We start from the raw sequence: 11,771 nt of genomic DNA on the forward strand, positions 1-11,771 counted from the left end.
TTCAATGATTCTAAAAAGCTCAGGGCAGAAGTTGGCTCTAGGTCCCGGAGGTCTATATACAAGAATTCCAGTGAAGGAAATCGAGGGAGCACATACAATGCAAATGTATAGAGCCTCAAAGGGATCCGAGGGGACTGATAGAGATTTTACAGTACAGGAGAGTGTGGTCTTATAGAGGACTGCCAATCCACCTCCCCTGCGTCGCACTCTATCCAACCTGTGAAGTGAATATCCTTCAGGTATAGCCAAAAGAAGATCATGGCCAGAGGATTCAGAGGCCCATGTCTCGGTCACAAAGACCCAATCAGGTTGCCTCGCACTAACAAAGTCGTGAAAATCTATATTATGTTTAATGAGGGATCGAGCGTTGATCAGAAAGCCCTGTCTGGATTGAGAGGTCCAACGACCAGAGGAAGGGAGAACAGGTCTCCTACCACCCTGTGTAATAAATTTAAAGGAAGTTTTACACGAAAGACATACCGGTGCCTGACGTAGAGCCTCAGGAAGAAACCGATGATGGCACAAGAGCGCAGGGGGTCTAAAAGACAGTAGATCACGTAGTAGATATTCCCGGGGCAATGAGATGGACCTGTCAGGAGTCCTAGGGTCCAGCCCGTCCTGCAGCACGTCCTCAGCGGGGACAGGCGCAGACGGGCTGAACTCTGGCGTAACTCCGGCGTCAATCAGGCGTCCCCGCTGCGCGTCTGCATGACTCTCTTTTGTACACGCCTAGCGTCCTTCTGACGACTAGAGCGTGTAGAATGCCTGATTGCGCCGAAAAGCGGCACCGACTACTGTCAAGATGCCGCTACTGAAGGGAAAGACGCCGGGAAGCGGACCCGCCCAACAGCGGTGGATATCCCAGAAGTTATAGTGCAGGTAAGGGCCAAGCGCAATTTAAAAACAGGGAAACAAAAAACAAAATAGAAATAAAATAGCAGAACGAGGTACAATTAAAATTTAGCAGTAGCTCAGCACCCGAACCGCACTGAGCGCCGGCACGAGTCTGGTGACAGCTAGGAAGGGAGAGTGCAAAATGTACCTCTCTTTTGTACACGCCTAGCGTCCTTCTGACGACTAGAGCGTGTAGAATGCCTGATTGCGCCTGATGTCGTCCGGTGCCTGCCATGCGGGAGGAGTAGGACCACGCCATGAGGCCGGGTCCAACACTGTCTTTTTTAGGGCTCAGGATTGAGTCCGAGTCCTAAGATGGCTGCCACCAAACCCTCGTCCCCAAATTTGTTTCTAAAAATGAGGCCACATAGTGCATTTAAAGTACAATTGTCACATAAATGTAGTAAAAATCCATAGATCTCTTGTTGACTAGGGCCAGCTTTTGTCATGGTTGCTCCCAATTGTCATTGATGCCTCTTTTTTTGCAAAACTACATTTGATATGACAGTGCCAGAAGTTTGTCATTAATGCTGTTCCTACACCATGGGTGAACCTTATAACAAAAATGCCTCGGCCAGCAGGATGCCAGGTGCGTCCATTCCCAGTTGACCTCCCTTAGGTGAAGAATCACCTTCAGTGTGCCAGTGTCAGCATTTTGCCTTGGGTGCCATATGCCAACACTTTTCTAAAACATGCCAGCGTTTTACCATGGGTGGCCCATATGTCACATTAGGTGTAGAATGCCAGCACTGGTAGTTTACTACGAGTGCTCAATATGTCAAGAATTGCCTCTGGACGCCAGTGCCAGTATTTTGCCAAAGGTGTCTCTATACGGTAACAGTTCCTCCCAGTATGCCAAGGCCAATGGCAGACTCACAAGCATAACAGCACATTGACACTCACGCTCACTTAGATTCACTCACACACACTCTCACATAAACACACTCACCAGCAAGTAAATGCATAACATAGATTTAAAGGCATTTCATTACTTACTTTAGCTGCTAGTGCAGGCCCTGTTCCAGCTGATAGTTCTCCATTTATTTGATCACACCCACAGTGAATAATGGAGTAATATTCACTTTTAGTGTGATAAAAAATGGGCCTAAAATAAGAGGGAGTTCCAGTGGACATTGGGGTGCGCTGCCCCTGTGTTCTTGGCGTGGCACCCGTTGCTTTTTGATGCTGCCTCGGATTTACAAGGAGGTGTACATCCGGCGCAGCGCCAAATATTCACGCCATGCAATAGCAGGTGTTAGAAGGGAGAAACAAGGAGAAATACTTTTTATTTCTCCTCGTTTTTGCTTTTTCAATGTGTGATGCATTCTGCAGCACAGGTAGAAAGAGGAAAACACTGTTAATGATTGTTCATGTGCAGGAAGGTGTCCCTGCGCATAATCAATCATTAAATAATGACGATTTGCTACTTCTATGTGTGCTGCATCCTGCATAGGGGTAACACATCGCCATTATTGAATGTTTATGTGCAGGAAGGGACCAGTGGCGGCTGGCATCTACGGGGGAAGTGGGGGCGACGGGCGCACACGTGCGTGCAAATGAATATTAAAAAGTAAAATAAAACTTACTGAACACGGTGAAGCCGTCGCTCCAGACCTCTACTTTTGCAGACACAGGAACTGTATGGAGGAACTCCCTTGGCCAATCCTGGCGCTGCTCAAATCAGCATGAGAGCAGCACTAGGATTGGTGGGAGCAACCTTACTCGGTGCTCCGCAGTGCTCTGCAGGCTGTGGCTTTCTCTAACCTAACTATCTTAAGACAGCCGGGTTACAGATGTTTAAAGTGCACATGTGTGGCTGGCTGTTTCAAGACTGCCATCCAAAAAGAAATGCACACTTGAGATAAAAAATAAAATGGTAATTAATTACCATTTTATTTTTCCTCTCTGGGGCTATGGAGGGATTTTTAAGTGGCGGGACGCTCCTCTGCTCAAATAGAGGAGCCACCACTGGAAGTGACACCTGTCTGCACATAAACAATCATTCCTTTTAATGCAGGCACCCTTGCACTATGGCGCAAGGGTGCCTGCGTTGGCTCTTGGCAGTTAATTTTAGCGCCAGCGCTAAGGAAAACACCTGGGTAGGCTGTATTGTTGTAAATATGGCGCACCACCGTATTTAGGAAATGGTGGACCGCTGCGCTGCCAAATTTGACAGAGCCACAAGCTCCGACCACAAGCTCCGACATTTCCTTGTAAATATGCCCCTTAATGTTTTCTAGCGCTATGATGTCTTTTTTAACGCACCTTGACCCTCAAGCTTCAGTTCTTATGAAAATTGATTTATGGATTGTAGTTTACACATATAGCAAATTTAACTTACGTTGATTTTTTGGGGATTTTTTAACCCTAGATGGTGAACTCTGGTCCGCTCGCAGAGTTTGCAAAGTTTAGCGCACTGCACGATACGTGGAGCTCGTGGAGTTCCAAAAAACTCCGCTCCGCAGAGTTTTTTTGCTCGCTTGCTTTCGTCAACATCAAGTTGGCGACTGCGAGTGAGGAAAATCAACCTCCCGGAGATATTTTTCCTCGCTCGCAATCATCAACATCAAGTTGGTGAACGCGAGCGTGGAAAATAAACATACCGGCAAGATTTCTCAATGCGGGAGTCTCAGGTTTCTCATTGCGAGTGGTCGCGTATGCTCACGTTGAGAAACTGCCCGTTCGCGGAAAGCTCCTGCTTGAGTAAAAATCTACTCGAGCGGCAGAAAAGGAAAGAAGGGACCGCTTGCACTGTGCAAGGTGCTTGCGGAGCTATGTGTAGTGCGGCGGAGTTTTTTTACCACTTCGCGGAGTTCTGCGTAGTGCAACTCTGCAAACTCAGGCCAGGGTTAGAATTTTTATTAAATAAGTCTTAAGTATATTTTATACGTAGCACTTGGGAAGGGATGTGAAAATCATTTTCATCTCGTCTCACTTCACACCTATTCACACAGGAAAGTGTAAACAGCCCAATTCAATTGTGATTTTGCTGCAAGTTCATTAATTAGGATGAGAGTGCAGGGCACAGTCCTTTGTGAAGTATTACACAACGAGAGAAACGGGTGAGTATTCCAATTATGACCCCAGTTGTGCTAGCGGCCTGAATCCACTCTGCAGCTTGCTTCTTGCGGGTGACGTGGATTAAAGACTCGATGATGATCCCGCTACTCAGGTGCACTCTCACTTTACATTCTTAGCAGTGGCGGCAGCCGCCCATCTAAAACGGTAGGGCGGCCACAGGGGGAGGGCGTGGGATTGAAAAAAAAAAAAGACTTATCTGCCACTCTGCTCCTGCTGACACTGCCGGATGCCTCGCGGTTCCACTCGTATCTGAAGGTGATGGGCACTCAAATTACAGTCTCCCCACCCAATCCAGACGCTGCTCTCATGCATAGGCCTGGGCGTAGTTCGCGGAGTTTTGCCACGCAGAACTTCTCAAAGTTACAAAAAAACTCAGCGAAGTTCTGCGAGTGGCGGAATGCAGTGCGTACTGCAGTTTGAGCTGGTATTCTTGGTGCTCAGGTAGAAAATCTACCCAAGCGGCAGCTCACGCCCGCCAACCTAATGCTTGCGATCGCGAGCGGGGAAAAAACTCCACTGCAATCGCGAAGCAGAGTTTTCTGCACTCAGCGAGCTCCGCGGAGTGCAGAAAACTTCGCCAACTCTGCAAACGGACCAAAATTGACCGACCAGGCCTAGCTATGAGAGCAGCTCCACGATTGATCTGAATGGCCTAGTTTGCCGCTGCTCAGACAGCGCATTGGAGCCAGTAGCTTTTCGCCAACTTGGCTGTGCAACACATCTGGTTTGGAGAGACACAAGTATGCATGTCGGTTTGGCCGGCCTAAGATGGCTGGCCAAACCGACATATGCACTTATAAGTGCACAATACACCTCCTTCCTGCCCCATTCTCATTGCGCTGCTCTGACACCATAAATGAAATGATAATAACATTGTCTTATTATCATTTTATTTATCATCTGCTGGTGCTGGGCTGTGGGGCGACGCTCCTGCGCCATTACAAAAAGCCACCGCCGATGCTCGGTAGTACGTGTGTGCTGCCTTGAAAAGGGCGCGCCAATGTAATCTTGGACCACATCAGGGTGATCAATTAGATGGGCTCCTACGGGGTTTCCGTTGACCAACCTTGGCTTGCATCGACCCAGTTTAACGCCTTAACTGCAGCCGTTATTTTGGCGCAGTGTGGGCGTTCTGAAGAGTGGAGTCAGTGGACGGGGCTGCGTCGGCCATTGACCGTTCGCAGCACCAGCCAGGTAGTGCTCCGAATGTTCAGCGGCTGACGGCAGCAGCAATGGGGTTAAGCTCTTTCACCTCCACCAGCTGCAGCTGGACGAGGAAGGTGTTGGGGGTCACACGAAACAGCCGTTTGCCTCAGTTCTTAACATCCACAGAACCTCGTCTACATGCCTTACCCTGCCTTACCCTTGAGTTGTCTCCTACAATGATGATCATTTATGAACCAGCGTCGCCTCCGCTCCTTCTGCACTAATGACTTTCATCTTTATTCTTTTTTAGAGCGAGGCAAAACCTTTAAAGCAGGAATAACGCCCAGAAGAGAAGGCGTCGAAGAGCCACTTGTCCTGGGACATCTTGCCCATCGAACCCTAACACCGCTTTTTAATATATGCCAGGGCAAGAATATTAGCTGATTACATTCATTTACGCAATATTTTCTTTGATTATGCATCACACGCCTTATATGTTTGATTACCTCATTCCTCTGTTCTAATGTGCTGAAACCTATCTTTTTCTAAGAGCCTGTGGCACAAGTCACAGCTCAGCTACAAAATAAAATGCATGACAATAAAAAGGTTCAGTGAAATAGCAGCAGATGCTCGTGATGACTTAATTTTGTGTTTCTATGAACAAGGAAATTGTTGGGCCAAGGTCTGTGCCAATGCGACTGTGTGGAATGCTAACACCATGATACCTTTGGAATAAAAACCTTTCATTGAGCACAAGGCAATAACTTTGTTAAACTATAATGTAAAAGGATAACTGGATTATTTTTTCGTCACCATCAACCAAGTAAAAGCTCCTCCCATAGCGTCCAGGTAAAGCGCTTCGGTTTAGTGACATCATGGCACATGACATCATAAAACGACAATGCAACATTACGGCATGTGATATCCCAGGTGGCATCACAGGAAGTGGCATCACACCCATGACCTCACAGGAAGTGAAATCACAAGAAATGACATCAGACCTTATGACCTCACACATATGTTTAGCATGTCTATCATGACTGCACTTAAGCACCTTACAATTATTTAAAAATTGGATTTTGTGTGGGAGTTGTGCCAAAAAACTGACACAAAATCATAAATATTTATTTCTTTAAAGTCTATCACAAAGAAAGTGCCAACAAGGAGAAATGAGGCAGTAAATCTGTTCTGCTTAATTGGTGGCTAAGTCTGAATTTAAAAATATCTCATGGGGTTAAGGCATTTGCTGCAGAGATATTTGTGTGCAACTAAGATCCTCTTGTTACTTGCAGTTCATAAATTGCAATCCTTCTAATATAGCACAGTGAGTTATCAAGGACATGTCACTCATACACCTTCTAACCCTCACTGTCTTATGTAACACATCCTGTACATTGAATTACACACATATGATTTATTGTGAATGTATAACGTGTACGTGTGATATAAAGTGTGCTGCACCCTGCAATGGGATGAGTAGTGCTATCAAACAAATAAAATTACATTGTGCTATTGAAATTGTTATTTGCGCAAATACTGGGCTAGACCAACACACCTGACTCTTTTAAGTTTGATATTATTGAGAACAAGAAAAAGAACAGCAAGACATTGAGTCACCCCCCTCACCCCTCCCCCCCCCCAGCGCCTTGAGACCCTCGTAGGTGAGTAGCGTGCATACAATTCCCCTGATTGATTGATTGATTGATATTTAACAAAGTAATTGTAGAGGAAGAAGAATATAGGATGGTTATACCTATCAATCTCTATATAAAAATATATATATATACTATATAAACAATGAAGGAATGGGTTAAGGGGGAGGCAAACAATATATAATTACTTTATGATACTAAAGTAAGAACATGAATAATAAATGATTAACACTGTAAGCATAACAATAAGGAAAAATTAAAAAACTCGATAGAAATATAAGGGTACAAATATCTACTAATCATTTGGAAAAGAGACAAAGGGTGAGATTAAGGTGGTTTCCGTACATCATCTGATACAGTAATAACTTTAACAGCAGAAGAGGCAGATAAAGATAAATGCGTAGTTAATGGGTGCCATAAGAGATCTCTTTTAATCGCTAGAGATATGGGAGAGATATAATTAGCGTCCAATCTATGATGAAAACATACAGTGTTCCACTAAGATCTAAAAGAGACTTTATCAGCTTGTTTCCAATTTGAGGTTAAGTGAAAAGCGACAGCTAACAATAGATCTAACAACTTAAAACTTGATGGTGACTGCAGCCATTGGGGAGACAAAGAGCCTAGGAATAGATTGGTTAGATTGACTTAAAAGATCTTCTTAATTTGTGTCCAAACCAACTGCCAAAACTGATGACTAGGAGGGCATTCAAAAGACATATGTTTTAAATCAGCACTAGTGCCGGGACAGGACCAACAAGTAGAAGAAGGGTTTGATGAAAAAGACGCTAAAGTCTTTGGAGAAAATAACACTTGTTGGTAAACACAATAAAGAGTTTGTGCAGTGTTATCAGCTCAAGAGGTTTTGGGAAGCTTAGACCATAACTTATCCCGTTTCACATGGCCAACATTGTAATAAATCTTTTTCTCAGGCTAGTTTGGTCTTTGATTTGAGTCTAAGGGTAATTGCAAAGTCTTGTAAATAGTGGAAGCAGAGATGGAGGTATCTAAAAATGGAGAAAGAGTAATACATTTTGCAGGGAGATTGGAAGTACTTGGTAGCACAAAAAGATATTGGTTGAGGGAGGGATGTAAAAGATGATATTGTAATTTAAAATTAACTGGTAAGGAAAAACATTTTTGATGGTCCGTAAACGAAAGGGGTTGATCATCAAGTAGAATGGCAAACCCCTTGAGTGCCAATTTTTCCAATAAATGGTGCAGCTCTCAATTAGTAAAGATTTATTGTGCCAAATGGTTTGTTGTTGAAAAGAATTAAGTGAGGGATAAGAGGATGGTAGGAGAAAAATCTAAAGTTTATGGGCGTGAGAAATACTAGGAGAACATAATAATAAGATATTAGTAGTAAAAGCAAGGATCTCCTGAAAATCAAAGGGGAAAATAAGTGATTTTTCTAACTGTACCCACAAGGGTACTTGTTTTAGGGAAAAGGCAGAATGATATGTTTTGCAATCAGGGAATCAAAGACCTCCATTGGATTTATCCTTTCTTAAGGAGGTTTAAGCAATACCACAGGGTTTGTTTTTCCATAAAAAGTTTGTTAAGAGAGAATCAATTTTCTGAAAATATTATCCAGGAATGTGAACCGGAATCATAGAAATAATACATAATATCAGAGGGGTGAGCATCATTTTAATCAAATCCATCGGCCCCAACAGGAGAGAAAAAGAGGATGCCAGCGTGCAATAGTATCATTTAATGTTTTGGTAATGTGAGCAAAATGTAATTTTAATGTTTCAGGTATTGTCGGAGAAAACCATAGGCCCAGATATTTTATTTTAGAGGTTTGCCAGGAGAAACCTGAGTGGTCAAAAAGATGTTTTGACATAAAACATTTAGCGGTAAGACTTCACATTTATCAGCATTAGCCGATAACCTGATAGCAGAGAAAATGTATTAACTTGCTTTAAAAAGGGAGGGAGAGAGGATACAGATTTAGAGTAAGAGAATGTCATCAGCCAAATTAAGCACCAAATTGGAAACCTGAAATACGAGCATCCTGCCTAAATTTAGTTAATAAGGGTCCAGTGCGATAACAAGCAATAGAGGTGACAAGGGACACTCTTGTTGTACCCCTCTAAGTAAAGGGACGTAATCAGAGGTCTACCAAAACAAAACAAAAATTGAAGGTCCTGAATCTAGCAGAGAAATTAATGAAATCTATTTAGGTGGAAAATCAATCCATCTTAATGTGTGGAACATAAAATCCTATCCAATCCTGTCAAAAGCTTTTTCCGCGTCCAAAGCAATAGCAGCTATAGGTTAATCCAAAGATGAAGACTTGCTAAGGACATTGAAAACGACATAAGAATTGTCAGAGGCTAATCGTCCTTTAACAAAGCCAGATTTTTCAGGGCCTATCAGATTGGACAGGATGGGCTCAATGCGTAATGCTAGAATCTTGGGAAAGATCTTATAGTCAGTATTAACTAAAGAGATGGGACGATAATTCTTACAGAGGGAGAGATCTTTATTTTCTTTTGGAATTAACCAAATCATGGCTTCTTGGTAAGTCCCTTGAGATATAACTTTTGAGTAAATGACTTAAATAGAAGTAAAATATTGGGCAAGAGACATTTTGCAAAATGGTCATAACATTTTATTGTAAATCCGTCAGGCCCAGTGGCCTTCCCTCGACGTAACACTTAGACTGCATGGATAATTTCTGCTAACAAAATATCAGTTTCTAATGAATCAAGATCAATGTGATGGGAAGGCGGAATAGGAATGGACTGAAAATAAGCAGAAAGATAAGACTGTGTTGGTTGCGTTTCTGGAGAGTATACGTTATCATAGTAAGAAACAAATTCATTTAAAATATCATTATCTCTAAAAAGAGAAGTTCCCGCAGGGTCCTGTAAAAATTCTATCATAGTTCAATCTTTTTTTATTTTTAAATAATTAGCCAGCCTTTTCCCCATTTTATTCTGATCTCTTCAATACAGAGTACTATTTTTCAAAAGAAAAGAAGAGGCAGCATCCATTGATAACCTGTTAAAAGTGAGTTTAGCATCAATAAGATTTTTCAAGGAATATTCTTCATTGGAGTTTTAGCAAGTATATTCAAGTTGTTTGATTTTATTAAGTAGTTGGGTAGACTGGGCATCTAAGGATTTTTTTCTTTTGTGAGACAAAATTTATTATAAACCCCTGACGGCTGCTTTGAAAAAATCCCATATCATAGAAAAAGATGAATCTGGGGTTGAATTGATAGCAAAAAATTTGGAGACAAAGGAACTGAATTGTTGGCTATATTTTGGATCTAAGAGTAAGGAGTTATTAAAGCGCCATCTGCCTGAGTATGGAGAAAAAGGGATAAGGTCTAAATCCACATGTACTGGAGCGTGATCTGATATTAAAATTGATCCTATCTCAGCTTGAAGAGCATGTTGAGCTAAAGATTTACTCAGGAAAATATCATCAATACGGGATTGTGAGTGTTGTGGAGCTGAATAAAAACTGTATTCCCGAAGGTCTGGGTGACAAAGTCGTCATATATCAACTAACGATTTACGACATATAGTGGAAATAAAATGTAAATGCATTTTATTGGGAACAAACTTAGTTGAATTCCTGTCCAATATGGGATCATGAATTTGGTTACAATCACCACCAAATGTAATATAGTCATCATCAAATAAAAGCAGTTTGTCAGAGATCTTTGTCTAGAAAACCTTATCATCAACAGAGACACGGCAAAATACATAGAAAATAACTAAAGGCATCTTATCCATAAAACGTTTAACAACAACCCATCGACCTTTAATATCAGATTCTTGATGAGTAACCGAAACATGTAACTTTTTATGGCAAAGAATCAGAACCCCATTTTTCTTACCGAAAGCAGGAGAATTGAACAAATGACCCACCCAACATTTCTCCAATTTGAAGCTTCAGACTCAGAAAGGTGTGATTCTTGCAGCAGTGCAATATCAGTTTTCAACTTGGCTAGACGAGATAACATTCATAAACAACAGAAGAGTGTCTGCACAAGGAAAACAAGTATCCAGCACAGGATATCGAGAGAAGAAAGGAATCAACCTAAGAAAGAGTCACTTAGGGATTTATTAGGAAGCCCTCACTCACCACCCTGGGTGGTGACATGCTTCATCATCGGGCCCACCAGGAGAAGCCGAATGCCTCCCTGGTGTGCTGCAATGCCAGATTACTGCGGAGCTGGTTGTGTGACAGTAATGTGAAGAAAATTGTGAATTTTAAAATGCCAACAGACTATACCATGCAAAAGACTTTATTCCGTGGTTAGCTGGGCATAGGATAAAATCAATGTGTCGGGAAATATACCAACTATTGTGTTGGGTGTTTTCACCTTTAGAGTGGTGTCAACATGTTTCTGCCCTTATGTGTAATGTTACTACTGGGCTTTCGTCTGTGGTCTGCAAAGGAATGACAAACACACATAAAAGACAACAGAAATGGTTTTAGTAATTGAACTGGAATGTATTTTGCAAACACTCATCTCGAAGTTCTGTGCTTGGGCTATTCAAAGGCATGCCAGTGGAAAATAGCCGTATTTTATGCCTGAAGTTGTTGTGAATCAGGCCGTGACCGGACATGCAATTGACAGAAAAGGGAGGACAATCGGTCGCTTAATCGAATAATATATGTTTTTATATCACTCATGATGATTGGATCAATGTGCCCAAATGGAGGGCTGGTGTAGAGATGGAACCAACATAGAATATGGTGGTGACAAGTAAATAACACAAAGTATGAAAAACACGGCAGAATTCTCACTTGTTTGTTAAAAGATCCACACTTCATGGGTCTCGGGAGGGGGGTGGTGGCGACAATGGCACACCCTAAATAGGATTATAATAGACAGAGACCTGCTTAGTACGACAAGTACCAAGTACAACAAGGACCAAGTTACTTAGCTGTGCGCAGATCGTGTTCGCCAAATACAATCAGGCCTTACGCCCGCAACGCCAAACACCCGCTCAGCCCAAGCACAGAACT

At 42.5% G+C, this 11,771-nt stretch overlaps 1 protein-coding gene across 1 annotated transcript in view; it reads left to right on the forward strand.

Moving 5' to 3' along the window:
* LOC144771436 (uncharacterized) overlaps positions 1–5,871 on the forward strand; it is a 240,124-nt gene extending 234,253 nt beyond the window's left edge. Inside the window, exon 6 of the mRNA XM_078655878.1 lies at positions 5,432–5,871. Within this exon, the coding sequence (XP_078512004.1) occupies positions 5,432–5,461 (30 nt within the window). The 3' untranslated portion in view covers positions 5,462–5,871. The remainder of the gene's footprint in view (positions 1–5,431) is intronic.
* Positions 5,872–11,771: the final 5,900 nt, after the last annotated feature.

This window comes from Lissotriton helveticus, chromosome 8 (assembly GCF_964261635.1).
Source record: "Lissotriton helveticus chromosome 8, aLisHel1.1, whole genome shotgun sequence".
Taxonomy (NCBI): domain Eukaryota; kingdom Metazoa; phylum Chordata; class Amphibia; order Caudata; family Salamandridae; genus Lissotriton; species Lissotriton helveticus.